Source organism: Callithrix jacchus, chromosome 14 (assembly GCF_049354715.1).
Source record: "Callithrix jacchus isolate 240 chromosome 14, calJac240_pri, whole genome shotgun sequence".
Lineage (NCBI taxonomy): Eukaryota > Metazoa > Chordata > Mammalia > Primates > Cebidae > Callithrix > Callithrix jacchus.
In genome coordinates, this window is record NC_133515.1 from 86,631,918 (window position 1) to 86,659,111 (window position 27,194).

General features: G+C 51.8%; 1 protein-coding gene across 2 annotated transcripts; it reads right to left on the minus strand.

The window, feature by feature from the left end:
• Positions 1-502: 502 nt before the first annotated feature.
• FOSL2 (FOS like 2, AP-1 transcription factor subunit) lies at positions 503-25,257 on the minus strand. Of its 2 annotated transcripts, none has more exons than XM_035272949.3 (4): positions 24,305-25,257; positions 14,129-14,380; positions 9,161-9,268; positions 503-5,900 (listed from the first exon to the last, which is right to left on the minus strand). In XM_035272949.3, the coding sequence occupies exons 1-4, from the start codon at positions 24,404-24,406 to the stop codon at positions 5,382-5,384; spliced, it is 981 nt and encodes a 326-aa protein (XP_035128840.3). In that variant the 5' UTR covers positions 24,407-25,257; the 3' UTR covers positions 503-5,381. The 2 variants fall into 2 exon arrangements, with proteins under 2 accessions (XP_035128840.3, XP_035128842.3); XM_035272951.3 differs by lacking the exon at positions 24,305-25,257 and adding an exon at positions 22,428-22,478.
• Positions 25,258-27,194: the final 1,937 nt, after the last annotated feature.

Here is a 27,194-nt window from a genome sequence, read left to right on the forward strand (position 1 = left end):
TGTGATCATCTAACATATTTGCATGGTTTTCTGAGCCCTTTCCGGCACATGATCTCATCTGACCACCCTGACACCCTTAGCCATATACTTAATTGGTTCTTTGAAGATTTCCGGGTTTCCAGAGTCAACCTGTTCAAACAAAATACCCCAAGGAAGGGATAGTACCTTATACTTTTATTGGCTCATAGCTTGGCAAGAGTTGGCAGCTGGCTGAGAATTAGGCCCTGAGAAGGAAACAGGATTGGGAGGGATTGGGAGGGGGTCAAAAGGGAAAAGAAAAGTGAAAGGGGGAGGCAGAGATGCCCTGATGTCCTCCCAGAAGCCCACCTCACAGTTTTGCAGAATGAGATTCTAAGCAAGCAGAAAGAAGTTCCCAGCTCCCCCAACCCCACTGCCACCCCCACCAGGGGCGAAACCAACTTACTCGTAAGGGCCAAAGGTAGAGAGGAACAGAAGAAAAAGGAGAGATGGGAAGACAGAATAAACCAACCATCAGAGGCTCTTCAATCTTAATTCATTTTATTCTACAAAATGCTACTCAACTGAAAGTGGAAAAGCCAACCCCCCACCCCCCAAAAAATTGCAAAGGAAAGAAGTTTTAATATGTTCTTTCTTCCATAGCAGCAAGCTTTTTCTAACAAGCTTTCTTTAGTGCAAATACTGTAGGCCCATATTACATACAGTAAAACAACAAAGTAACGACAGCAACAGCACACCACCAGAAAGGCTTCCGAACAGAGCTACTCCTCAATTTTCAAAACTACACAAAGATTTTGAGCTTGCAGTTCTGCCTGGAAGATCTATTTAGGAGACTCCAATGGGACCATGTCACCATTGCTTTAAAAAAGAAAAAGGTGCCCAGAAAGGTAATTCAATTCCCCATAGAGCTACATGAACCATGTACAACTTGTTTCTCTCCAGGGTCTTACAGCTGACTTCACTCCACGTATCTCAAATACAGATGCGCAAAGCTTATTTTCTACTATACACCAAAATGCTATGTATATATATATACATACATATATATACATACACACACACACACATCTCCCACGGCAGAAAAGACACCCTGATACCCTACTCTTTATACAAAATCAAATGTTTTCTTCCTGGAAATCAAGTAAACACAAACTAAAATAAATGGAATAAACTTTTAATCATACAGAGGAAGTAATTTTTGAGGATCAGGACAGGATCTTCCACTGTGTTCTCTTATAATGTACACGTCTTGGCGACCACTGTCCCCAGAGGAATGACAACCCACATTTCAAAATAGAACCTTTTTATACAGTTTACACAGCACAAGTCACAAATCACTTTAGAAACAAAAATACATTATCCTAAATTTTTTAAAAAAGGAAGCGAGAAGAGAGTATTTTAATGCTATCAGTTTCTATTCAGGCTTGATACAACATAAAAGAAGATGTAAACATTTAAAATAAATAATAAAATAAATGTCCTTTTCTTCTCCCCCTCCCTTTCCCATAACCCTCTCAAAATTCAATCCAGCCCTCCAGAACATGTCATCAAGCATTGGATAAATTAAATCCTTTGGTTGATGTATGGTCAAAACACTAGAAGCATAAGAAGATGCCAGATTTGTAGTGGGATGACTGGGTTTCCTTTTAAAAAGCTATAGGACATGGGCACACCTGGAAATGTACACACACATGCGCACACACACAGCCCAACCTGTCAATAAATAGTGAGATGCTGGCTTTTAAGATGAATGCCAACACAACTCAACAAGCAGAAGGTAGCAAAGACCCCTTAAGTTTTTTAAAGAAAGCTCTACACACCACATATCCTATTGGTCCCCAAATTCTCTAAGGACTCGGGTTACCCCTTGGACCAGCAGAGGAGTGCACAGGAGCACATGGTGGGGTAGAAGGAGAAGTATGGATCTGGGAGAATATTGTAGGGGTAATCCCTTGAGAACAAACATGAGCCTGAAGGCAATCTTACCTTGCATGTTTGAAGGCAGATCTCACCTCCAAGTGCTGCTGTTTATCCATTACTTAGGGGCCTTTTATAAAGAGATGTCCTCATCCCTTAGTCTCATCCTAAAGAGGATATATATAAAAGCTCCTAACACAGTGCCTGGCACATAGTATATTCTTTTCCTTCCTAAAGGGGGCACAAAGATGTCTGATCAGGGAAGGAAATCATCGTGAAAGTTAAATGGTGAGATTGCATTTGCACTGTTGGTCCGTCAAGGAAGAGAGAGAAAAAAAGTCCCGGTGCTTCAGAGAGTTCAACCACCCTCACACTTGGAATCAAGCTACAGCAGAGGGAGACTCCTTTCCCCAAAGCCTGAGAAAGAGAAGCAGCAGCTCCAGGTGGCTCTTGACTTTGAGATGCTTGTGAGACACACCTGGCCCCCAACACAGGCAGAATGTTTGACTGTTTCTGAAAACCTCCCCAGTGAATTATCTGCTTGGAGCCAGCTCCAGCAATTTCCTAAGCCTCAGCTTGGATCTCCTCTCTTTCCTGTGTCAGCAGCTTCCACATTCACCTGGCCAGGGAGAGGACTATTCCCAGAAAGACTGGCCAGGAGGTCAAGAGGACCGTGTGTTTTACACGAGCTGATCAAAGAGTGCCTGCCATGTGCCCTCCCAGATCTGCCTGCAGCTCAACTGGAGTCCACATCTGCTGCCTCTAGAGTGGGATGGAAAGCACAGAAGTTCCTAACCCAAGCACAAAGGCAGCCCCACTGCAGCTGTTCCATAGCTGGAGCCACGGAGGTGTCTGGTGATTCGGAAGCAACGGTGTGTGTGTGTATGAGAGAGAACTGAGAGGGCAAGCCACAAGGAAGTAAACTCAGGATATGCTGACTTAGATGTGAATGTTCAGTCTTCCCCAAATCAAATCACCTCTGGCTTTGGGGAAGCCAAACAACCTCCTACGACAAAGCCTGAGGGTCTTCAGAGGGAACGTTGCTCAGAGGCCCCTTACAGTCCTGTGGGTTGGCTGGTGCTTTGCCTTCTTCTGGTCCCGACACCAACACAGCTTGAAATCTGAACTGAAGCCAAGCTGTGTCTCAGGAATTTGTCCAGCCTGGCCACAAATCAGGCTGCAACCTGCACTGGGATCTTTGCTGGGCAAAGTGGGACGTAAGGGGGCTTTTAGAAATAAAAGACAAGAAAGCAGCTTCATTTAAGAAATACCTATATGCACAAAAAAGAAAATAGCTCCCACTTGGCTACGAATAGCACTTGAGATGATTACACCTGTGAGAACTGAGAGCATCCCAGTTTTCTTCGCCCATCTCCTGCTACTCCTGGCTCATTCTGCTGCTTCGATTAATCTGAAGCCAGAAACCCAACTGCCCAAGCTTCTTAGAAGGGTCCCTCCCAGAGCCCCTGGGAAACCTGGAGGGGGAGCATCACAGCCAAGGGATACAGGAATAACATTTTTAAAGTATTTGAACAAAATCCTTTTTCTTTGAAACTCTGCTTTCTGTGTCACTTGTACATGTCACTTCCAGTCCTACTGGGCCATGTACTTTAAGCATACAGATGTTCTGCTCCGTGTGTCTACTACATGGAAACAGATAATGTTCATGAAATAATGACCAGCATGCATAGACTCCACGTGCAAGGGAACAGCTGTGTGAACGTGTCACTGCTTTCTCCACAGAGGAACTTAATTAGTCTATCTTTCAAATGAGGATACTGTGATCTCTAGAGCTGAATCCCCAGCAGCGGAGTCTCTGCAGAGCACAAGCCCCGCAGAGGCCAGTTCTGGCCAGGAGCTACTCCCCCGACTCCTGTCAAGGCCCTACTGGACCAGAAACTTGGCAGTAGCCATACTCTGGGGAGAAAAGGCTCAGAGGGCTGGGTGGCAGGGACCCCACTGAGCTGTGCTCCTGCTAGAGGTCAGGGGGACCCTTCCCCAACCCCGTGAAAGGGAACAGCTCTCCTGCAGTCAGAAGCAAAGCATCCTATCTCCAATTCCAGCAGCTGGAAAGATTCCACAGACAACCAGGAACAGTGCATGAGCCACAGCGACAGCGACAGCGACAGCTCAGCACAGCTGCTCACAGCTTGCTCACTGCCTGGGCCAGAAGAGCACACTGGGGTGGGGCAAGGGAGTGTAAAAGAGAAAGCACTTGAGCCAGCAGGTGGCAGATGACCACAGAGGGCAGGACAGGCCCGGCGCCCTGCGGGGAGGCGAGCAGCCAGGGCAGGCTGAGCTGAGCGGGTGCTGGGGCAGCAGCTGTTGCAGATGCCACTCCAGTGACAGCCTCCCGCCTCCCTCCCCTGCTTCTCCATCCATGGAAAATGCTCCTTTGAGGCTTGGGGAGGGGCTACCTGGCAGCAATCTGGGGAAGGTCCAGGCCCACGCTCATTAAATCTCTGTGGGTGGCGTCACCCTGAGAGCCAGGGTGGGAGAGAGGCAGAACCCGGCAGGGACTTGGAGTATAATGTACAGCTCCTAGGGAGGGGTGCCTCCCTGGTCTGGAGAGAAGGGTCCGGGGCAGAATGGCAAGGCAGTAATTACAGGAGACGCCCTACTCAAGACACCAGGTGAAGGGAAGCTGGCTAGGACACCTGTGTGGCTTTGTTGGCACCATTCCTGGCCTGGTAATTAGGCATTTGGCAAACCCAACCTGTACCCCACTGTCTCACTCACACCCTGTCTTCTGGCCAAGCCGTTCCTCCAGAAGCCGTCTCCGAAGGTGGGCAGGAAGGGTCCTCTGAGCCTCCCCATGATGGCAGCATCTCCTTGAGAGCTCAGGGAGCCCTGCTGGGGTTCTGGAGATGGTGCACTGGGAAGCACCAGGGTAGGGAAGTTCTGTATTGCACTTTGTCCCCTTCTGGACAAGTCAGCCCCAGCAGAAGAGTCACCTGCTGCCCCGTCTCCAGAAATGAAGAGCTTTAATATTCAGACCACCCAGATGAAATGTCATGGCAAATCTGATAAAAACCAAGAGGGACTGAAACTGACACTAGGGAGGGAAGGGGCAGGTCGAGGAAAGTGAAACCAAAAGGCACTGAGCATGCGTGGTGGGGCAGGGAAGGACACCATCACTCCAGAGACAGTATGGTAACAAAGGGACAGGAATGGTCCAGGCCAGCTTCAGGCTCTTCAGAAGCCAGAGAGATGTCCAAGTCCACCAAACCAAGTTCTCCAAGGCTTTTCAAGAAACAGGATTTGCTTGCAAGATGAATGAGGGAGGAGGTCCCATGGCTTCCAAGAGATCAACCCAAGTCTTCCAATACTCACTGCCAAGTCCCACCTGGATCCCCCAAAGCCAGGAAGCTCCCTGGCAGGTCCCCCTCTTGCTCTCACAGCCCTGGAGCGCTTGAAGGTGCTGGTCCCTGGGAAGGAGGAGCGAGGAGGACCCCCTCCCAAGCTGGGGAGGAAGGTGAGCTGGGTTACAGAGCCAGCAGAGTGGGGGAGTTCAAGGAGTCTGATGACTGGTCCCCACTGCTACTGCTTCTGCGGTGAGCCTTGGAGCAGGACTCAGAGGGCGATGCAGGCGACTCCTGCTCCAGGACGCTAGGGTAAGTGAAGACGAGGTTTGAGGTGCCTGGAGTGACAGCAGGCGTGGAGGTCACCACGATGGGGGTGTGCAGGGGCTCTTCACCATAGAAGCCCCCAGCAATGCTGATGGGCTTGATGACAGAGCGCTGGGCCTTGTCCAGCCCCGCCGATGAGGACGAGGGGCTGTCCTCTTCCAGGGGCTCCTGCTTCACCACCACAGCGCCCACCGCACCACCCCCACTGCGCATGGGTGGCAGCCCGGGGGCTGGAGGCGATCGGCGCTCCTCGGGGCTGATCTTGCACACGGGGCCGTGAGCCACCAACATGAACTCCAGCTTCTCCTTCTCCTTCTGCAGCTCAGCGATCTCCTTCTGCAGGCCCGACTTCTCCTCCTCCAGCTCCTCTGTCTCCTGCCAGGGAAAGAGAGGGATGTGAGGAACAGCAACCTGCCAGGGACCCTGCTGGGGGGCAGTTCCAATCTAGGCAGGAAAGAGAATACCAGTAATGCCCTCAGACACTGTGAGAGCACAGGCTCACACACCTAACCACAGACCCCACTGGTCTGAGTCACCTGGAGGCTCAAGATTCCTTTAATTTCCAAAGAAGGAGAGTTAGCTTCGAGAGGGGGTGCGATAACAACTGCAGCTGCCATAACACAGCACCTACTGTGTGCGAGGCACTGGGTTAAGCATTTCATAGGTGATCTTATTCAATCTTCCAGCAGTTTTTGGAAGAAGATGTTACCATCACCCCATTTTGCAGAGGAAGAAAATGAGGTTCGAGGGGTTGTGCTAATTTTCCAAAGTCACAGAGCTAGCAGGTGGGGTAGCCCAGATCAGATTCCCATTGTATCTGACTCCAGAATCTATGTGCTACTACTATGTTCTACAGCCTTGGGGCCAGGACTGCCCCCTGGTACCCGAGGGGTGAGTACGGCAGAGATCTGCATGGAGAAGGGGCACGGAACGCAGCTCTGTGCAGTCCTCGCCTTCTCTTCCTCCCAACCCCATGCCAGCCCAGCTGTTGATGGATCCACGCTAAGCCCAAGGCTGCAAGAGAGTGGAGGCTGTGTCACGCACATTCCTGTATCCCCGGTGCCTAGAACAGTGCCTGGCTTCTAATAAGTGCTCAGCATATCCCTATGGAATCATCACAGCCTCTTCTCCCTTTTTTTGGCTCCAATTTCTTTCTTTCTTTCTTTCCTTTCCTTTTCTTTTCTCTTCTCTTCTCTTCTCTTCTCTTCTCTTCTCTTCTCTTCTCTTCTCTTCTCTTTCTCTCTCTCTCTCTCTCTCTCTCTCTCTCTCTCTCTCTCTCTCTCTCTCTCTCTCTCTCTTCTTTCTTTCTTTCTTTTTTCCTTTTTTGAGACAGAGTCTCACTCTGTCTTGCCCAGGATGGAGTGTAGTGGCATAATCTTGCTCACTACAGCCTCTGCCTCCTGGGTTCAAGCTACTCTCCTGTCTCAGCCTTCATAGTAGCTGGGACTCCAGGCGCCCACCACTACATCTGGCTAGTTTTGTATTTTTAGTAGAGACAGGGCTTTACCACGTTGGCCAGGCTGATCTTGAACTCCTGACCTCAGGTGAGCCACCCACCTCAGCCTCCCAGAGTGCTGGGATTATAGACGTGAGCCACTACCCCCAGCCTTTCGCTCTACTTTCTTAAGCACATATTTCAGGACTCCCAGAACCCTCAGAGAACATGCGGTTCAGCCACCATGCTTGACACAGAAGTAACGTGACAGCCTGAGAGGGCCTGTGAGGACACCAGGGTCACCCCGCAAGGACCTCACCCCACTTCTTTCATCCCCAGCCAGAGAAGCAGAAGCGAGCAAGTGCACATGGAGGGGCCTATGTGGGAGGGGAGAGGGTGTGTGTCAGCAGCCTCCCCCTGTTTTCCCTAACATGGATGCCTGTTCATCAGTGAGGAGATACAGACAAGGGCTTCATTAAGCAGAGTACAGCATATTCCGGAGTGAAAAAAAGTTTCCGTCTGTCTCAAGGGTCTGATGAACGTCATGAGCTTATGAGAGGCTTCCTGTGGAGGATGTGGCTCAGGGGCCTGGGTGGCTGGGCCAGAGGGCGGGGGAGGCAGGGGAGTGGGGTGTGAGGCTTCTAGGAGGAGAGGAAGAAATGAGAGGGGCCTCGGGGGGCAGGACTATTCTCAGGCGGGTGGTAAGGAGCGCCACATGGGGCACAGCTCCTTGAAGTGCCAACCAGAGAAAAGGTAGTGGTGGGAGGGCTGGCTGAGGCAGTGTACTGTGGATCTGCCTTGCCTGGGTATAAAGAATTCCCACTCATCCTCCCCGGCTCTCACACCTCCGAGGGACATTACTACAGGCATCACAGAATTCATGCAATTCAATTCATTCAACACCCCAGCGTGAGGGCTGCAGTACAGAAAGAGAAGCCTAGGCTGGTAGATGGTGCCTGGGAACATTAACTAAAGTGAGGGATGGGCCGGCTGCAGTGGCTCACACCTGTGATCCCAGCACTTTGGGAGGCCAAGGTGGGTGGATCACCTGAGGACGGGCAGATGATCTGAGGTCAGGAGTTTGAGACCAGCCTGGCCAATAGGTGAAACCCTGTCTCTACTAAAAATACAAAAATTAGCCAGGCATGGTGGTAGGCACCTGTAATCCCAGCTAGTTGGGAGGTTGAGGAAGGAGAATCACTTGAACCCAGGAGGCAGAGGTTGCAGTGAGCTGAGATCATGCCACTGTACCCCAGCCTGGGTGACGAGAACAAAACTCATCTCAAAAAAATTATAATTAAAAAAAAAAAAAAAAGTGAGGCAAGGGGAATGTTTTCAAAGCCCCATCCTGGGCGGTCATGATGAGGACCACTGACAGAGTCTCTCATCTCCACGCTCTGAAAGCATCCACCCGGGAGAGTCAACCCTGGCTTGGGCCCTCCACACAGCACACAGCCCTTCCTGGAGGGCCAGGCTCTGAAGGGAGTTACGTGACGTTGGTCAGGTCAAGCCTAAGACAGGGAAGGGCAGGGCTGTGGGCCCCCAGGCCTGGGCAATTAGGCAGCATGGGAGAGTGACTCACAAGGGCAGCATGCAGTGCCACAGCCGGCATGGCTCTGAGTTCATGACAGAGGCAGGGAACCCGCCTGCCCATAAAGGAAATGAGAAAACCCCAAGAAAATACAACTCGGCTGCCACGTGACCCATCTCCATCAAGACTTCCCCCTGCGCCAAGCAGAGTGCTCAGGCCAGGCTGGGCCACTCCTGACGGCAGTAGGCACGGGAGTAGCCGGAACCTTGGGAAGCAGCCCTGGAGGAGGCAGGTCTGGATCTGCCCTGGCTCACAGGGACCTGTGATACTGAAACCCTCTGCCATCCCTCACCCAGGAGCCCCCAGAGGTCCATGAGCAGAGAACACTCAGGCATTGGGTAAAAAAAAGTGGCTAGACTCCACCCAGAAGGTTGTTCATTTCTTCCCTCTGGGTCCTGGCTGGTGCTAAAGGCCACCTGCCTCCCTCTCTCTTTTTTTCAACTGGCACAATGCTGACCCATGTGTCCAAAGGAAGGAAAGCTCTATCTCAACTGACTCATCTGTAGGGTATTTGTGGGTAAGCAGACAGCTGTGGGAGAGAGGATCGGAACCCCTGGGGCTCTCATTCCAGCCCACCCAGAGGTGCTCCCACCCAGAGGTGTTCCTCACCGCCTGCAGCTTCTCCGTCAGCTCCCGGCGTCGGTTCCGGCACTTGGCTGCAGCCAGCTTGTTCCTCTCCCTCCGGATGCGACGCTTCTCCTCCTCTTCAGGAGACAGCTAGAGGCCAAACCCAACAATCATGATTAGAACAGGGCCAATGGTTCAGAGCATCATGATTAGAAAAGGGCCAATGGTTCAGAGCATTTTTTTAAAAACTGTATTTTAAGTAAGGCAAGAAGCCCTTCTGGAAATGGGGAGAGGAGGAAGAAAGGTAAGAGGAGCATGGCTGGACTCAGAGGCCCCAGAACATGCGGCTCACTGATGTCTGGTAGCCTGGAAGGGGTCTTTGAGCTGAATCTGCCCCAGGAGGTGATGTCCATGTTTAAAGTCCATGTTTAAACAGGACAGCAATAGGTCAGGGATTCGCTGGCCCTGGCATGATGGCAGCACCTGTCACATCAGCCCTGATTCAGTGCCCAGACCAGAGAGAAGGAGCTGGGGATGCTTCTCCAAGAGCCCTCTCCAGCTCCTGCCAGCCAGGCGTGGCCCCACTAACTTAAGCAGCTTCTTCCAAACCCCAGCTAATTACTCCTCCCATCACTTTGCCTGCTCTGCAAGCCTCATTATCCCTATTTGGTTAAGTAGCTGGGCCTGGAGTCCCCACACAGGTAAGAACCACCCAGGGGGAATGTTATATTGCTGTTGGGAGGGCCAAGAGTGCTACTCCACTCCGGATTTCCTCTGCCAATCCCAGGGTGCCAGCTGCTCACAGTTCAACTCCAAGTACTCCTCCACATGCCTGATGCAGTGCTAGGTTGGACAGGACATGCAAAAGGAAGAGGAGCCCCCAGCAGGTATAATCCTGCTGCCCACCATACCCATCCACTCAACGAGTGAGCACCTGCTTCCATGTGCAAGATACAGTTCTAGAGGCTTAGGATTTATCTGTGAACCAAACAAAGGAAGACTCCCCTGCAAAGAGCTTAGGGTCTACATTCCTCCAATGAGATGGTTAGGAACTTGTCTCTCATGCCAGAGGGCATGAACTCCGCTCTACTGAGCAGGGCCAATGCTCTGGTTACACAGAGCCTTGCAGAGCTGTGACCCCAATGCCTCTTTCAGGCAGAGGTGACACAAGGAGCCAGCTGTGGGCCAAAACAGAAAGCAATGCCAAGGGAAAGATCACCCATTCAGTTATCAGACATTGACACCTACTAAGGTATCAAGGTGTGCATCAGACTGCACACCTACTAAGTGCCTGGTGCTATTCTGGGGGCTTAGATGATTTCAAGGAGAATAAGACCTGGGTCAGCTCTCATGGGACACCTGGGGCAAAGTCAAAGCTGCTTTTGTAGGAGCAGGAAGAAGTTGTCCCATGGGGGGATACTGCCTGGACTTTGGGTCACCCCATGAAGGAAAGAGCCACTGTTCTGGTTGAAACCAAGTCAGAGTCCCACGATGCTCCCACTAGCCCTGGAGGTCTGTTGCTGTGATGTTCTGAACGGCCAAGAGAGGACAATCATCACAGCACCAGAGAGGGTAATCCCATGCCTGCCACACAGAGAGGAGGCCACGGCCTGGCTGAGGTCATGAGGCCACTTGGCCAAGGCCCTGGATACTTGCTGCTCCTAAGCCTGTCTTGACTTGAGCCCGGCAGAGTTGCCAAGAAAACCTTATGGCACTGCTGCAGGCCTGGGTTTAGGGCTCACCACTGAAAGGGCCACCAGGGCTCCCTATAAGGCCCAGGAAGCCCCCTAGATCCCTCGCTGAGAGGCAGAAAAGAAGGAGGCTGGCCTTGACCCCACTCCAAGCCTTCCTCCCCACTTGGCTACTTCTGGACAACTTTTGGCCTCCTGATTGACCTAGAAGTCTCTCCCCTGACTGGTGAGGTGTGGGGCAACTCGTGGGAGTTGTCGACATAGGAAGTGATCCGGGCCAGTGAGATCAACATGGTTCCAGCTTGAGTATGTCAGCACCACCACGTACCCACCCACAAGCCACACACCCCTCTCCTCCCCATCTGCTCAGCGTCGCTGCCACAGGGCACAGAGGGAGCCTCCCAGGCAGGCTCCAGACGAGGCCTATGAGGCACCAGGTCAGCTCCGGGGACAGGCTCCTCCCTAGCAGGGCAGCTTGGGGAGGTTGGGGCCGGCTGGAGTAAGCTTCAGAGCAAAGCCCTGAGGGCTGGGAACCCAAATAGCCAGGGTTCTAGGCTGCTACTGACCAGGCTTCCTCAAAGCTGCTGAGTGATTGTGTGAATTCCCAACTGATGTGGGATAAAATGCTCCTTGTTCTCTCCCTGCCTCTCAAAAAAGGAAGGAAATTCTCCAGACAGAGTGTATGAGGCACGCCTAGGTGGTGTGGTGGGAAAATCATAGGGCTGAAGGTCAGGAGAAGTGGGTTCCAGTGCTGGCTCTGCTACTAACTCACTGTGTGACTCTAATAGAGCCCTTCAGGCAGGGCGCAGTGGCTCAAGCCTGTAATCCCAGCACTTTGGGAGGCCAAGGTGGGTGGATCACGAGGTCAAAGAGCGAGACCATCCTGGTCAACAAGGTGAAACCCCATCTCTACTAAAAATACAAAAATTAGCTGGGCATGGTGGTGCGTGCCTGTAGTCCCAGCTACTCGGGAGGCTGAGGCAGGAGAATTGCTTGAACCCAGGAAGTGGAGGTTGCAGTGAGCAGAGATCGCGCCATTGCACTCCAGCCTGGGTAACAAGAGCGAAACTCCGTCTCAAAAAAAAAAAAAAAAATAGAGCCCTTCGCCTTTCTGGGTCTCAGTTTTTTTATCTACAAAATGGGTATAAAGGGGAAATGAGAAAAGATGGTCTCCAAAGTCCCTTCAGGATATAAATTTCTAAATTTGGTGTAAGGTAGGCCCAGAAGAGAATGGAGAGCATGGCTAGGCATGATGGCTCATGCCTCCCAGCACTTTGGGAGGACGAGGCGGCCTGATCACCAGAGGTCAGGAGTTCGAGAACCAGCCTGGTTAACATGGCGAAACCCTGTCAAAAGTACAAAAAAATTAGCCAGGCATGCTTGTGCATGCCTGTAATCCCAGCTACTCAGGAGGCTAAGGCAGGAGAATTGCTTGAACCTGAGTGGTGGAGGTTGCAGTGAGCCAAGATTGCGCCACTGCACTCCAGCCTGGGAGACAGAGCAGAACTGTGTCTCAAAAAAAAAAAAAAGGAATGGAGAGCATTCAGCACATCCTCAGGCTTTGTGGTCCTGCTAGCCCCAAAGAGTCCCTGCCAAGCCGGGCCCTCACTCAGGATCACTTATATCCCAGGAGAGTCGAGCTCATCGGTGACTGTAAGGCTTTGCACCTTGGACTCCCTGAAGGAAGCATATTTATGAAGGACATTATAAGCATGGCTACTGCAATATTTACAACTGCAATTATGGAAAGCAACTGTGGGGAGGATACTGGCCACTTGCTCCAAAAGCAGAAGCCCAACATGCAACTGAATCTATTACAATGTAGCAGACACGCCTCCCCAAGTGGCTCTGCACTGTGGTTCTGCCCTTCAACAGAACAAACCAACAAGGAGTGGATACAAGACCCAGCTCTGTCCTCAGAGGAGCAGAGCTCCTGAGAAAGCCTACAGTTCCTGGAGTTGGTGATCCCTGTAATTCCACGTATCCTGGGGTCTGGATCTACCATGACCCATGGGGAACCATGTGACACTGTGGCCCAGGGATCACAGAGTAAAGATGGACAGCGGCTGAAATGGGCTAGTGTTCTGATGCTGTCATTGGAATAGTTTTCCAGGATAACATTCCATTTGAAAAAGGGATTCCACTGCTAAAGTATTTTCTCTTCCCTGGGCTCGGGGTGGCATAGCCTTAGAGAAAGAACACTGCACAGGAGGTCCAGCGAACTGGGATCCAGCCCATACTTCCCCACTCAGTGGAAGTGACCACAGGCAGGTATGTCTGGCCCTTGTTTGTATCATCTGAGACGGAGGACAGATGGGGCTCTCTGAAGGCTTTATTCCATTCTTTCTGGAATTACGCATGATTCTGATTTCCCTTTCCAGGACCAGGGGACCTGGCACTGCCCTGCCTCATTGTTGATCCAGGCAATGAGCCTCTTGAGTACTGGGTAGGTGCTGCCTAAATAGTAGAGCACCACCCCCCATTTTCTGGCTTCCCTCCCCAGCCAGGTTAATTCCTTCTCAAAGCTGATCCCCTTGAGGAGAAAAGGGCTGATGTCTCACCTCCCCTGCCTCATCCTCCCCTGTCAGCTCACACTACTGAACAGACTCCTAAGGCCAGAGTTACCACACTGCTGGAACATGCATTCCAGGCCTTGGAATGTGCTCCTGCCCTGAGCACACTGAGGAGGAATGGGAAGTCATGTGGGCAATGCCGGCCCAGAGCCTGACCCCAGAGGTCTGCACTACACCAGCTAAGGGCTCATTCTAAAAGGCTGACAGCCAGGGTTCATTGGCTGCTTGTCCCATGGCCCTTCTGCCAAGGATCAGAGAAGGATCCTGCTGTGGGCAGGTCGTAATAGTCCTTCCCATCTGTAGCCAAGTCCTGGCTGGCAGGTACTGTAGTCCCCATTTTGTGGCTGAGAAACTGAAACTCAGAGATTCTTTTTTTTTTTTTTTTTTCTTTTTTGTGGAGAATGGGGTCTTGCTCTATTGCTGAGGCAGGTCTGGAACTCCTAGGTTCAAGCTATCCTCCCACCTCTGCCTCCCTAAGCGCTGAGATTACAAGTGTGAGCCACCATGCCCAGTGAGACTCAGAGATTCTAAGGGACACAAGTGAGATGACAGAGCCAGCCTGACTCTCGGTTCCCCAGCTCTGCCTCCAGTGATGGGGATGACGTGCTCTTCAGCCCCTGGCTCCCTTGTCTCCCCCGCTCTCAGAACATTAACCCTGCTCCCTACCAGTCTGCAGAAAAACGTTTCGTGTTTCTGGGGCTCTGACAGCCACGGACATGGCTCCTTCCCACTGGTCTGAGCTGTACCTGCTCATCTCTCCTCCTGCGTCCCACGGTGGTGCCAATGGTCTTGATCACACCGGGTCTTGGGAGGGCCATGTGCCCAGGGACAGAGGCCAGGCCCGGCAGGGGGCTGTAGGGGTGCGAGCGAGGGTATGGGTTGGACATGGAGGTGATCACTGTGGGCTGTACCATCCACTGCAGGTCCTGGCTGGTCGTGATGGCATTGATGGTAGGGATGAAGGCACTGCCTGAGCCAGGCATATCTACCCGGAATTTCTGAAATGAGGAAAACAATACAATTGAGCCAATACATACTAAGCTGAACAGGAGACTTGATAACTGAACAGAGCCGAGGCAAAAACCAACACAGAGCAGGTCAGTGTTTAGAGGGCAAGGTCAGGTCCCCGGGTGGGCCTGGATAATCCCTGTGCATTCAAGAGTCAAGCGGGGAATCTTAACTATTCCTGGGGCTTCATGTCGGAGCTGCTCCCTGACTGGGTCCTGAGAACTCCATCCCCAGGTGGCTCAGTAAGGATACTGTCAAATCCCAAATGACTTCCAAGACAGACGTGGTCCCCAGCACTCACACTCAGCAGGCCCTCTTGGCAGCTCTCCAGGACATAGATCTGCAGGATGTGGCACATGGGTCTCTTAAGCCTCTGAGTTACCTACCAACTGTTCCTCAGGACACCTTGAAGAGATTTGCATATCAGTAGCTTTGGACCAACAAACATCACCAAGAAAGCATCCTGTGTCTGCTTTTGTCACTTTCCAAAGAGGTTCAGGACAGGGCTATGATCCCATCAGGGCACAGCCAGGTCCATGAAAAGATGCCCTCTAACCCATGAGACTAACAAGTAGCTGCATTTGCAGCCAGATGTCCCTTGCTGTCCTTGTCCCTCCTCCCTTCCTGTCATCAGCATCTTGCTTGGGGCAGACCGGCTGAGTGTGTCTCTCTACGCAGCTACACAGGCACTGATCTATGTTCACAGATGTTTCTGTGGGAAACTCTGGGGCTGCTAGCACAGAGTTTTCTCCCCATCTCTTAATTTATGCCCAGACCACGTTGCAGAGCTCTCTGGAACATGCTGCAGGAAGCATTCTATTTAAAATATAAGATGATGACAGAGCATAAAAACTAAAATGAGCTGTGTTCCTTAGCAGTTGGTCTTGACCTTTCTCCAAGGCAGCTACTGGAAAGTGGAAGCAGGGAGGAGAGAAGAGCCCCCCACTTACAGCCTTTCAGAGGAAAGTCCCCCTAATGGAACCCAGGTGAACCTTCATCTTCAGATGATTCTTGTGTCCACAAAAAGCTTCTCCAAGTAGTTTCTTCCCCACTTGGAAAGCAAGTGACATGACAATAGCTAAGGCCTCCTGGGCACTTACTGAATCTCAGACACCACGTCTTACCTAGATTATCTCATTAATTCTTCCTCTGAGGGAAGAATGACCATTAGCTCCATTTTAGGGACAGAAATGTAGGCTTAGTGAGATTAAGTAACTTATCCAAGGCCACTTTGCTAATAAGCAGCAGGGCCAGGATTCAAACCCAGTTCAGCCTGACAAAGAAGCCAGAGCCCCTGAACATAGTGGTATATAAGCTCCTTCACCATTGCTTCTTTCTTCCTCAAAATCCAGCTGTAAGTCCTGGTTATCCACCCCCATTGCCCTCAGACAGAGTGTCAGGTCATCCCTATAGACCTTCCCTCTCACCAAGAAGATCCCACAGATCTGTCTGGCCCCGAATGGAACCCCACTATCATTTGCATGGATGCTGTAGTATCCCCCCTACGCCGGTTCAATCAGACCAACCAGGATAGAGGCATTCACAGCAAAGCTTGCACAATTGTCTTTGCCCTGTCACAACATTGGGGTTCCTTCTGTGTAAATAATGCTTAGAGTACCCCACTGTAGCTGACAGAGCTGGGGACCCCTTCTTGCTCAATTCCCTGGTATCTGCCTGACTCCAGTCTGTATGGTTGGAACAGCTGCCTCACCTCCCAGACTGCCCCGGGGGTCCCAGGCCAAGAGCATTCAGTGAAGAGAGCTGCCCAACACAACGGATTCTGGGATTCTGGAGGACAGTTACCCAGCACAATGGATCCTGGGGTCCGGGAAGAGAGCTGCCTAAAGCAGTAGGTTCTGGGGTTCCGGAGGAAAGTTACCCAGCGCAATGGATCCCGGAGTTTGGGAGGGGAGCTGCCTAAAGCAATAGGTTCTGGGATTCCGGAGGAAAGTTACCCAGCACAATGCATTCTGGGATTCGGGAGGAGAGCTGCCCAGAGCAATGGGTTCTGGGATTCTGGAGGAAAGTTATCCAGTGCAATGCATTCTGGGATCGAGGACAGCCGCTAGAGCAATGGGTTCCGGGATTCTGGAAAAAAGTTACCTGGTACATGCCCAGGGTGACAGATTCTGAGCTGCATTTCTGAAGGCAAAGAAAAGTGGGCTTTTTTATCAGGCGCTGACTGAAAAGCAGCAGGTGTGTGCATGTGGAGGAGGGAAGGGTGCAGTGAGCAGGAAAGCATCCAAGTGGGAAATGATCTTCAAGGGGGGAAAATGGCCAACTGGGGCTGGGCTGTGAGTAGGCAGAGTCGTGAGAACAGCGGGCATGGCTGAGTGTGTGTAGAAGACCCACGTCCCAGACAGCTTTTTTTCTCCTGGGCTGCTGGATGGGAGGGGCGGAGTCAGCCTGCACTTAGGGTCAGGAGGCTTGGAATTGAGGCCTGGCTAAGCCATTGAATGCTTTGCCCTGGGCTCAGAGGACTCAATTCCATGGATGTGAAGGGGAATACTCATCACACTCACTGTACTGTCATGAGGATTAAATGAGTAGCTACTTGTAATCACAGGCTATAAAAGCACGCCAGTGGTTCTCAACCCTGGCTACACAGAATATTCCAAGGAGCTTGTTAAAAACCACCAATGTCAGAGCCTCACCATTAAAAGTCCAAAATAATTGGTTTGGGGCAGGCAACTGATAAGGTTTTCTTTTCTTTCTTTTTAATTTTTTTTTTTTTTTTTTTTAACTCTGAGGAGATTCTGAGAAATATTACTCCAAACAAATGGAAGGTCACCACCACCACCACCACGACATATGCCTGTGTACTCTGTACAGGTGGCTCTGGGGAGAAGTGCCAGCTTCCCACTCCCGGGAAGCACCCAACTTTCAAATTCCATTTCTCTCCCCAAGCCAGGTTCTGGGTTTGAAATGCACCTGAGGCATCCAGCACAATGGTCTAAAATGACCCCTCCTCCATGGGGAAGCTGTCAGCTTTCCTTTTAGGAAAGCACCTAAGAAAGTCACTCCTCATTCCAACAAATAAAAGTGCTCCCGTTTAAGGCTTGGGGAACCCAGCAGAAACCCTGAAGCAAAGCTGAGAGACTAAGATCCCTTGGGAATAAATGTATGCCTATTAGCCCCTCTCAGGCCCTCCGATCCACCCACTGTGGAGGGCAGGTCCGTGGTATGTGCTCCCTGGTATACATTCAGCCAGATTCCTTGCAGCAATGGCTTGGTCTAGACAAAACAAGACACCAATAAAAACCAGGCGGGAGGTAATTACTGCCTCTGAAACGCATGTACACCTTGTTTCAGACAGGAGAGGAGGTAAGGCCATCTGGATCATACACTGGCTCTAAACTGCAAGGAAAACAATGTCCCATCCCCAGAGGGGCCTGGGGCTCTGATAAAGAAGGCTTTTGTCTTCAAGAGGAGCCTCTCTGGGAGACACACACAAGTTTCAATTAGATCTGGCAGATGGGCCTTGTCTCAACTCCCAACATGTTATTCAGAAACGTGTTATTCAGACACTGGGGTAGAAGAGAATAGGTGAAGTTAGGAGTTTGTGGTCCCAGAAGTTAGCCTGGCATTCTTCTATGCCAATAGACCCGAGAATCAGCCAAATGTAACACTGGAGATAAATCATGGTTCTTTATGAACGAGTTAATATTAAACACAAACCAAGACAGAGCTGCTCAGCTGTGGGCTACAGGGCAGTTTCAGACCTGCTGCAGTGCCAGGAGTGTGCTGGGAGTGATGGGATGGCGCAGGGAACCCAGAACTTCACTTGGCTCCTGGGGGCTCTGCAGCCAATATATCCTCTTCGAGAACACAGTGAAGATGCTGTATGCCTGTGTAGCATTCCAGCCTGGCAACACCTCCAAATATTTAACCATGTCACCCTGTCAACTTCTGGGTGGGCAAGAATGCCTATAAAAGGATACAGTAGTCCCCATCCACCTCCTAGAGTAGAGTCTAGCAAACTTTTGCTGTGAAGGGTCGGACAGCAAATATTTTAGGTTTTGTGGGCTATACCGTCTTGGCTATAACTCAGTTCTGCCATTGCAGTGCCAAGACAGCCCTAGATAACGTGTCAACAAGTAGGCATGACTGTGTTCCACTGAATTTTATTTAGAAAAATACTCAGGCCATCGTTTGCCAACTCTTGTCCAAGAGGTTCATTCTCATCTCCCATGCTCAGGTTGGAGGGAAAAGAATACAGATAGGAAATAAGCAAGCAAAAAATCAGAACTGACATATTCCTCTAACCCAGGTAACCGAGGAGATGGGCTCTCACTCATTAGCTCGAATCTCTAGACCCTAAGCCAAAGTTCAAGCCCTTACAAGCCTTGTGGTCTTCAGGTGTGGAAACCCCCAACACCCTGCTGCACCCTGTTCTGAGGGTGCCATGGGGCTGCTTAGAAAGTACGTATGTGCTCCTTCCACTACCAATGAGAAAGACGGCTGAGAACACGGACCCTCTAGGGCCACCAAACTTCAGCAGGTCTGAGAAGTGCCCCAGCCCAATTGTTGCTGATTTGGGAAAACTGCCTCATGAGACTCTAGGGCGGAGCCTTGGCTTCAGCCCCGAATCCATGGCTTGCAGGTACTGGAACTAGGGTTTCGGCCCCTCCAGGCCTGGACGGGGCCAAGGGCTTAGCCCAGAGACTCCTGAGTGGGCAGAAGTGGTGTGTGAGATGGGAGTCAGGGTTGGGGTTCTTGGCCCGGCCTCATAGCCAGGCAATTCTCCATCAGATGGATTCTTGTCTGGGTTATCAAGTATTCAAGCCGTGAAGTCCTGTGGACTCTGGGACCTGCCTCACCAGGCAAGCAGGTATGATTGAGTGTATCTAGGAAAGGACTGGGTTCTCTCACTTAAAGAATGCTCTCTTTAGATTCCCAAGATGGAAAAGGGAAAATTCCAACATCCCAGAAGATTGGCTCCAGAAGAGAGCAAAGGATAAGGGCACATGCTCTCATATTTCCCATCACATCACCACCGGGGCCCCATTTAACACAAATGCTCTGTATTTTTACTGAACCTGGGCTGTTCCTCGAAGCCTTCCATAGGGAATTTAACCAGTCTTCACAGGTTCTTCGTTGAACATCACTTTGACCTCTGACCTTTCATTCCTCTCTGAAGAAATGCCACTATGTCACTATGGAAACTGTTACTAATATGTCATGATTTCCCAGAGTGTTATAGTATACAAATGCTCTCTCAGATGACTCGCCTCTCTTCAGCCTCCAGGCTTTCCTGGGTTCACTTGAAAGAGTTACTCTATACCTGGCTGCCTGCTGCGGGGAAGAGAAGCAAGAAAGAAAAGAAACAGAAAGAGAAGGCAGCCCTTGCCCAGGTTCCCAGCTGCTTCCCTGCCAGGGCTCTTCTGACCAGAAGCCCCTCTCCAAAGCACTGGGAATTCACTCCAGCGAATTCTGCAGGACCCTTTTGTAGCCCCCACAGGTCCTCAGCAGCACTGTACTCCATGGAAAGAACATGTCCTCTCATCTTCCCTTAGAGACACAGGAAGGTGAGTCTAGGAAAGTCTCAATGCCACGGGACAGGGACAGGGACAGAGACAGGGCCGAGGGACCAGGCGAGCCAGGCGAAATCTTACACCTTCCCTCTTTGGCCCAGGGAGCGGAGAAGGAATAGAATGACCAGATGGGGTTTGGAACAGATATATTTGCCTCAATCAGGGCAGCTGCTGTCATTTTGAAATACTGTGGCCACATACAACACAGATGAGACATATCCACAAAATAATGATGCTATTTTTTTCTTTGTTTAAACGAATAGACCAGAACATTTGTCTCCTTAATTCTCACAGCCAGTATCTTTATTCCTAGTTAACAAACATGAAAAAAAAAAATCCAAGTTATTGATGGCAAAGGTGCCTGCTTTGGTGTCCTTTGTCATGGGCATGCTCTCTCAGGTAGACTCCTGAGGTCTGCAGGATGTGGGGTCACAACCTACTTTGGACCCAGCCTGATTACCCAGACTTTGTGTGTCACACTTGATTCCAAAGAGAGTTTTCGTAATTTCCAAATGTGAAATTCACCCTTCAAAAGACAAAGATTTGTTAGTAGGAGGATTTTCAAAAGAATATGCTGAAAGCAATTGCAAAAGAGAGGGTACTGCAAAAGCTTTCTGAGTCTGGGCACAGCCACAGCATTCGGATAAGCATTTAGTCTCCGCAAGGAAAAAACAAGGAAGGGGATGACAGTGATCTGGATGAATAAGTTCTGCTGTGTTTGTATTAAGAATGAAAAGAAAAACAAGTCTCCCAATTTTACCCTCACCTTGAATAATAAGACAGGCAGAAAAAGGTAGTGGAAATGCACTCAAGGTTTTGGATAGGAAAATTCAAATGCCACTCAGACAATGCATGACTGCTATTTCACCCCATTCCCTTTGATGAAAAAGTGAAGCTGACTTCCACCATCAAGAATCAGCGGAACAGACAAATTCTTGGGATAACATTCTGTTTGATCCTAATCTATAACATCTGTAAGATCAAGGGAAAAAAAAAGCACTCAGACCCTTAATCTGTGCCTGCCACGTTCCCACCAAGTGAACAAACCCCCTCCTAATACAAGCACGTAAGAAAACAAGCCTTGGGAATTAGAACAAATTGTAAAGACACCCTAATGAACAGACAGACATCAAAATAGGAAAAGAAAAAAGCAGTCCTTTTTCAAACAGGTTTTATTAGAACAAAACAAAAAAAGAACTCAAAGTCCAGGAGTTCCCAGTTACCACGGTTCAATATGTGGCAGTTGTTTGTGCCTCACTAAAAAAAGGCATCCTAAGAATTCCAAACTCACCAATTTAACACTCTCTGGGACTGGAAAAATACATTCCCAAGATAATTTTCCTAAAAATTTCCCATAGAGGGCACTAGAGAGGCACGATTGAGGCTGACTTGGGAATCACAGTCATTTCTGGTAAAAGTTCTTTGATGTGAGGAATGTCCCAGTCTGGTACAGTTGGCAAAAGTTCACTCTGGGGAATTTTGTGTGTGTGTGTGTGTGTCTGTGTGTCTGTCTGTCTGTCTTGGGAAGGGGTGGTTGAGGAAGAAGAGTGCTAGTCTGGTATCCTTAATTCCAAAAAGGAAATACTCCCCTTGATTTATTTTCATAAGTTATCTGAGAAACAAATAGCAACCCTGGAAAAGTTCTAGGTCTTGTTTTTGTTTTGTTTTTTGATTAAAAGGGGGCCCAGCTGATGAAAACAAGTTATGAAATGACCTATGTTTGTGTAACTGGCTGGATTGCGTAATGCTCAGGCCCTGAAACCGTAATAGTCAAGCTGCCAGGCAGGGCATATATCTGGGAGATGTTTTCCTAGGAGAGTTAGGAGAGAGAAAACAACAGCAAAAAGAAAAATCCAAGGGGGGAGGTGTGTGCAACGATTACTGACACCACAAAATCACCAATGACCAACGTTTGAGATTAAAACTATAACTGGAACAGGAAATATTTTTCATGCCTCAAGTTCCTGCCATATATAAGAACAGAAGTTATAACAAAGAGTCGTCTGCTCCCCCCCACACCCCCAAAGTCACTGGAGCTCATGGCCATGTGTTAAGATACAGCTTCATGGAGCTAGAGGGGAAGGGAAAGCTCTAGGTTGAAGAACTGGCAGCAAACTGATGAGGACTATCGGACCCCCAAAAGAGAGACCTGAAAAAACAAAATTCACTTGCCCAAAGAAAAACCAGAGAACTGTCTCATATGGATGGGTGCACTGCGACGCCATAAAAGAGAAAGCCTCCCAGTGAAGGAAGCTGAGAGAAATAAAGTGATTACATGTTTTATCTGGTATGTAGTAAAGTTACCTTGAGCCCAAGATTGGGCAAGGTCATAGCACAGACTTGTGACAAAAGCCTCTGAGGTCAGTCCTCAGGACCACAGAACAATTTTGTTCACAGTTGGAGCGATGACGGAAAAATCCACCCCGTTCCTCCTCGTCCCCCACCCAACCACCACCAGACCAAGGAGCGGACAGGCCAAGAAACTTGTCTAAATCAGCATTACCTTGCCAATCCCTCTGGTTTGAAAGGCGCTTCACACACTGCCGGGTCGAATGGGCAGGCGTCTGTGCGAGAGCCCCATGTACTGGTTATTGCTAATTGCAAAATCCTCATGTGTTACAGCATGCTAGGAATTAACCAACAGCTGCTTTTTGCTTCGGTAATGAGGCCCTACTACACTCTGCTGGACTGAGTTCTCTTCCTTCTTCCTCGCTCTGGTTTCCTGTCTGATTTTCTTCCAAAACAGGGAATTGCCTCCACTCAGTTCCTGGGCTCAAAGCCCTAGTGACACAGATTACACAGTTAGGGCACCAATGTCCGGTCTGACTTCCCTCCAGGCCCCAGGGTCTATGCTAAGCCAGGCAGTAAGATTGCAATACTCCAATGATCACTGCCGAAGGCACATTAGGGAAAAGAACAGAGAAGAAATCAAAAGATCCCTTCCTGATTTCAGAGAGGAGGAGACAGGCCTTTGGGGTTTGTGTACTGGGAGAGGGAGGGAATGGGTATAGACTTCCACCTATTGCCTGCTTCATAATGTTTTCATTGAATACAAACCACCAACAGGGCTGGGAAGCAAACATAATCAACAACTTTCGGATTTTAAACTCATCACCTTGGTGCTCAATGAACAGACTAGGCTGTCTACTGTGCGTGCTTACAGGAGCACCAGGGGAGGCAGAGGGAATAGAGAAAAGCCATTTTGGGGACTCACCAGATACAGGGAATCATTCTGGAACAAGGGATCCCTCATCAGATCCAAAAGAGACCCATGTTCCATAATATTTTCCAGCTGAGTCCACCCCTCCCTGGAAGCCCACCCAGCCCCTTCTAGAGGCCAAGGCCACCGCGTTAGGGAGCATCTCTTGCTGCAGCCAACTTTGCTAGACTCCACAGATGCTGACAATGGTGGGCTTCACGTCGTATTGAGTCTGCATTAACCCAGCTCTCTCGAGACAGAGCGGGTGGAGGAGCTGCAGCAGAGGGCAGGAACGCCATCAGCACCCCCCTCCACCCCCAGCAGCACCTTCCTGGTATTTATAAACACACAGATCACACGCACAATCCCTCCAGTGCAAACCAGTCCGGCTGCTTTAGAAACAAGTTGTTTTCTGCTTCCAGAACCACCCAGGAGCCTGCGTGATGTCTCTTCCCCCACCTGACCCCCTCTTCTCTCTGCCGGCCTCCTTGCTCCAGGTACCCCCAGACCCTCAAGGTGCTCCTTCGTTCCTGGGGGAGAGGGGCAGTGCAGGCTCCTGCCCCTGACCCTTACAGAAGACGGGCAGGCACGGGCACACAGGCGGCAGGAGCCAATCAAGGCTGGCTTTTTCCTTCCTGACCTTCGCACCTGATTCCCAGAGCGGCAGCCCTCGCCCTCACTCGTTACTTGAAGGAGTCCAACCATGTTTCTGGGTCCCCAACCCCTTTCAGAAAGGAGCTAAGACTGATGGAGACCGGGGAGGAGAGGAAGAGAACTTTCCAGAAGGAATACAGTCCCAGGATGTCCAGAGGTGCCAGTGGGTGCAAAGATTTTCTTGTCTGTCCACCACCCAGAAAGAAGGCGCGGGGGGTGGAGGAGTGGGGAGAGAGGGTAGTTCTTGGAGGGAGGTAACAGGCTCCTGGTAGGGGGTCTACAATTCCAGGAGTTTGTCTGGGTAAAATGTAATGGGGGGGAGGGTGTTGTCTCTTCAAGCCCACTCACCAGTCCCCTAGTTTAAAAGGGCAGGGGGGAAGGGCAGGACGAAAATCCAGAACTTAACAACGGTGGCTGGTAGGTATTTTCTCGCTAAGAAAAGGAAAAGAAAGCAAAAGAGGGCAGTGGCTGCGAGAGGAGGGCAGGGGTCCGCCCGCGCCGCCAGGTGCACCGGGGCCCGCACCTACCTGCTGGCCGCCGCCGCCGCTGGGGTAGGACTCGGCGTGCGCAGGAGAGCCGCTGCTGCCCCGGGACGAGGTGTCAAAGTTCCCGGGATAATCCTGGTACATGATCCGCGGTGGGGGCCGGAGAGGAAACAGGGTGTTTTTCTTCCCCCGCCCTCGCCGCGGCCGCGCACCAACTGCTGCGCGCTCTGTCGTCCGCCTGCCGCGCCGCGGGCTCTGAGCTTCGCTCCTGGGTTTCTCCCCCTCCGCGGCGGACGAGGACAGGGAGGCGGCGACACCCCGAGAACTGCGTCCCCCGAGCGCCTCTTACGGCACTTCTTTCCGGCTCTGCGAGCGCCGCGGGAACAGTTGTCCACCCGGTCCCTCCCTCTAAAAAGTCGGCGCGTCTCTCGGTCCCTCCCCTGCGCGCGCCCTCACGCCCCCGCGAGCAGCCGGAGCTCAGCCGGGACCCACGGCCCAATCAAAAATTGGAAATTAAAAAAGACTGGGAGCCCGGCGAGCCTGGCCTGCCAGCCCCAGGGACCCCCCCTCCGCCCCGATTTCAGACAGGGTCAAAAAGGCGGAAAGAAACGCTGTCCGCTGGGAGAAACTTGTTTCTTCCTTTTAGAAAAGGAGCCGGCGAATAAACTTCCCGTGGCCAACTCGCCGCCGGAGTTTCGGGGCTGCTCGGACACTTGACTAGGAGAAAGCCGCGCGCGCCTGTCCCGCGGCCCCGAGTGCGCCAGGGGAACAGCGGCCCGTGGGGTTGAAGCTGAGTTGGCGCTGAGAGGGACGCGGCCCCACTCCCCGCTCCGGCGCCCGGACCTGCACCCCTTCCCTGGCGCCCGCTCCCGGACCGGCCCGCCTCGCCGGGCCGCGCCTCTCTCTCCCTCTTTCGGTCCCCGCCGAGCGCCGCTCGTTCGCTCGCTCGCTGGTTAGCTCCGAGCCCTAGAGCTCTGCCCGAGATGAGTCACTACAATGGCACGAGTTCAACTCCACACTCTTTATTCTCCAGCCCTGTACCATGTGGATTCACTCACGTCAACCCCAGACTCCACCTTGAGGGAGGAGCGCACGAGGAGGCGGGGGGAGGAGGCCGAGAGGAGGAAGAGGCGCGGGAGGGGAGGAGGCCAGCGCAGCGCTCCCCTCCAGGCTCCGGCTCCCGGCCGCGCTGACGCCAGCCGCGCGCTACGCGCGAGGAAGCCAGGCGGTGGCCCGGGCTGGAGCTGGCGGCCCGCACGGTTCGGGGGCGCAGAGGCAGCCCCGACCCTCCAGCGCCCCCTGCCTACCCTCCGGGCCCAGCGCCCTTGGTCTGTTCCATTGGCGCACGTTGCCAAAGATGGTCATTTGCGTTAGAGGACGCGAGTGCGGGTTTCCTCGCTTTCGGGTGACGTGGAGGGAGAGGGATTCCCTCGCCCGCTCCCGAGTTCGCTGCGGCCTCTCCCCCACCCTCGGAAGGGGCGCGGGGCGGGGCCCCGAGAGCGGCCGCGCGGGTCTCGACTCTAGGTTTTAGAAAATAATCAGCCCTGACGGCGAGATGGGCGGCTCGGTGCGGCACCACCGGGAAGCCGGGAGCCTGGCGCGCAGAGCCGCTTGCAGGGAGGTGGCGGCCGCGCGCGGTCGTAGGCGCCCTCCGCGGCGCCGCCGAGCGCAGCGGGCGCCCCGGGCGCGCAGGGTGCCCGCGCCGCCCTGCGGCCCGGTCATTGCTGGGCGCGGCGCCGCCGGGCGGGGCTGGCCTGCCTATTTTTCCCTCCGTGGCGGGCTGCGTGCTGCTTCCCTTTTTGTTTTTTGTTTTTCATTTTTTCGTCGTACAGTTAATTCGTTAGGAATAGCCTTGAAGATAAAATTAACCAGTCAAGACATTCCGGCCGCCCTCTACGCGGGCAACTAGGACGCATCTAATAAGAGTAATTGGGCGTTTACAAGCAAACTCGACTGTTAGGAATTTAAAAAAAAAAAAAAAAAGGTTGCCAATGAGAGGGTGTGCCCCAACGTTGTCGTCTTCAGCTGTTTTGGAGCGAAGTTCAGGGCGCGGGTAGCCGGACTCTAGGGTCCCCCTCCCTCGCTGGGCGGGGCTGGGAGGGGCGCGGCACAGGGTACCAAGCACAGACCTAGAAGCAGGGACGCCTGACTACGCTATTTACGAGCTGTGAGATCTTGGACGAATTCCTTGACGTCTCTGGGCCTCAGTTTCCTCCTATAAAGCGAAGGCGTTGGGCGACATGACCTAAGGCCCTTCTCTGCTCTGGAGCTCCAATCCTTCTGCTGAGATTATTGTGCGCATGGAGAAGTAGTACTGTAGCAAAAGTCAGGGAACTTAGGTTCTGGCCCAGGGTCTGTGTAAGCCTCAGTTTACCCAATTCTTAAGTAGCGCCAGGCATCTGTACCCCACAGGGTCCTTATGAGGGCCCAACGTTAAGAGTTGTTGAGAGTCCATTGCGGACAACTCGATGTGCACCGTCACACAATTTCAGTCCTCAGTTTCTTTATCTGTAAAGTGGGGGTGTTGATAGAAAAGAAAAATAGAGCCGGGAACGCGAAGCTTTCCTGGGGCTCTATATAAAGCGCTGGCATTTCCGGGACTGCTGGCGGCATCTGGCCGCCTCAAGGGCCCCAAGATACGGTAATCCCAAACAATACTCGGGGTCATTGTTTATAGCTATAAAACACATTCTGTCCTGAACACTATCCCCAAGGACACGCGCGCGTGCGCGACGAAGCTAGGCCAACCAGACTCCTCGCACCTCCGCTGCTGCCCGCTGGGCAGAGTCCCCAGCTCCGCGGGCCCAGGCGAGGGCTATGGGGCAGGCGAACGCGCAAGCCAGCCGTGGGTGATTTGCTTCCACCCCACCTCCCCCACGCCCATCCTTGAGTCCTGGCCTGCCTGGGTGTTTACGCGCCTCTCCCAGCAGGA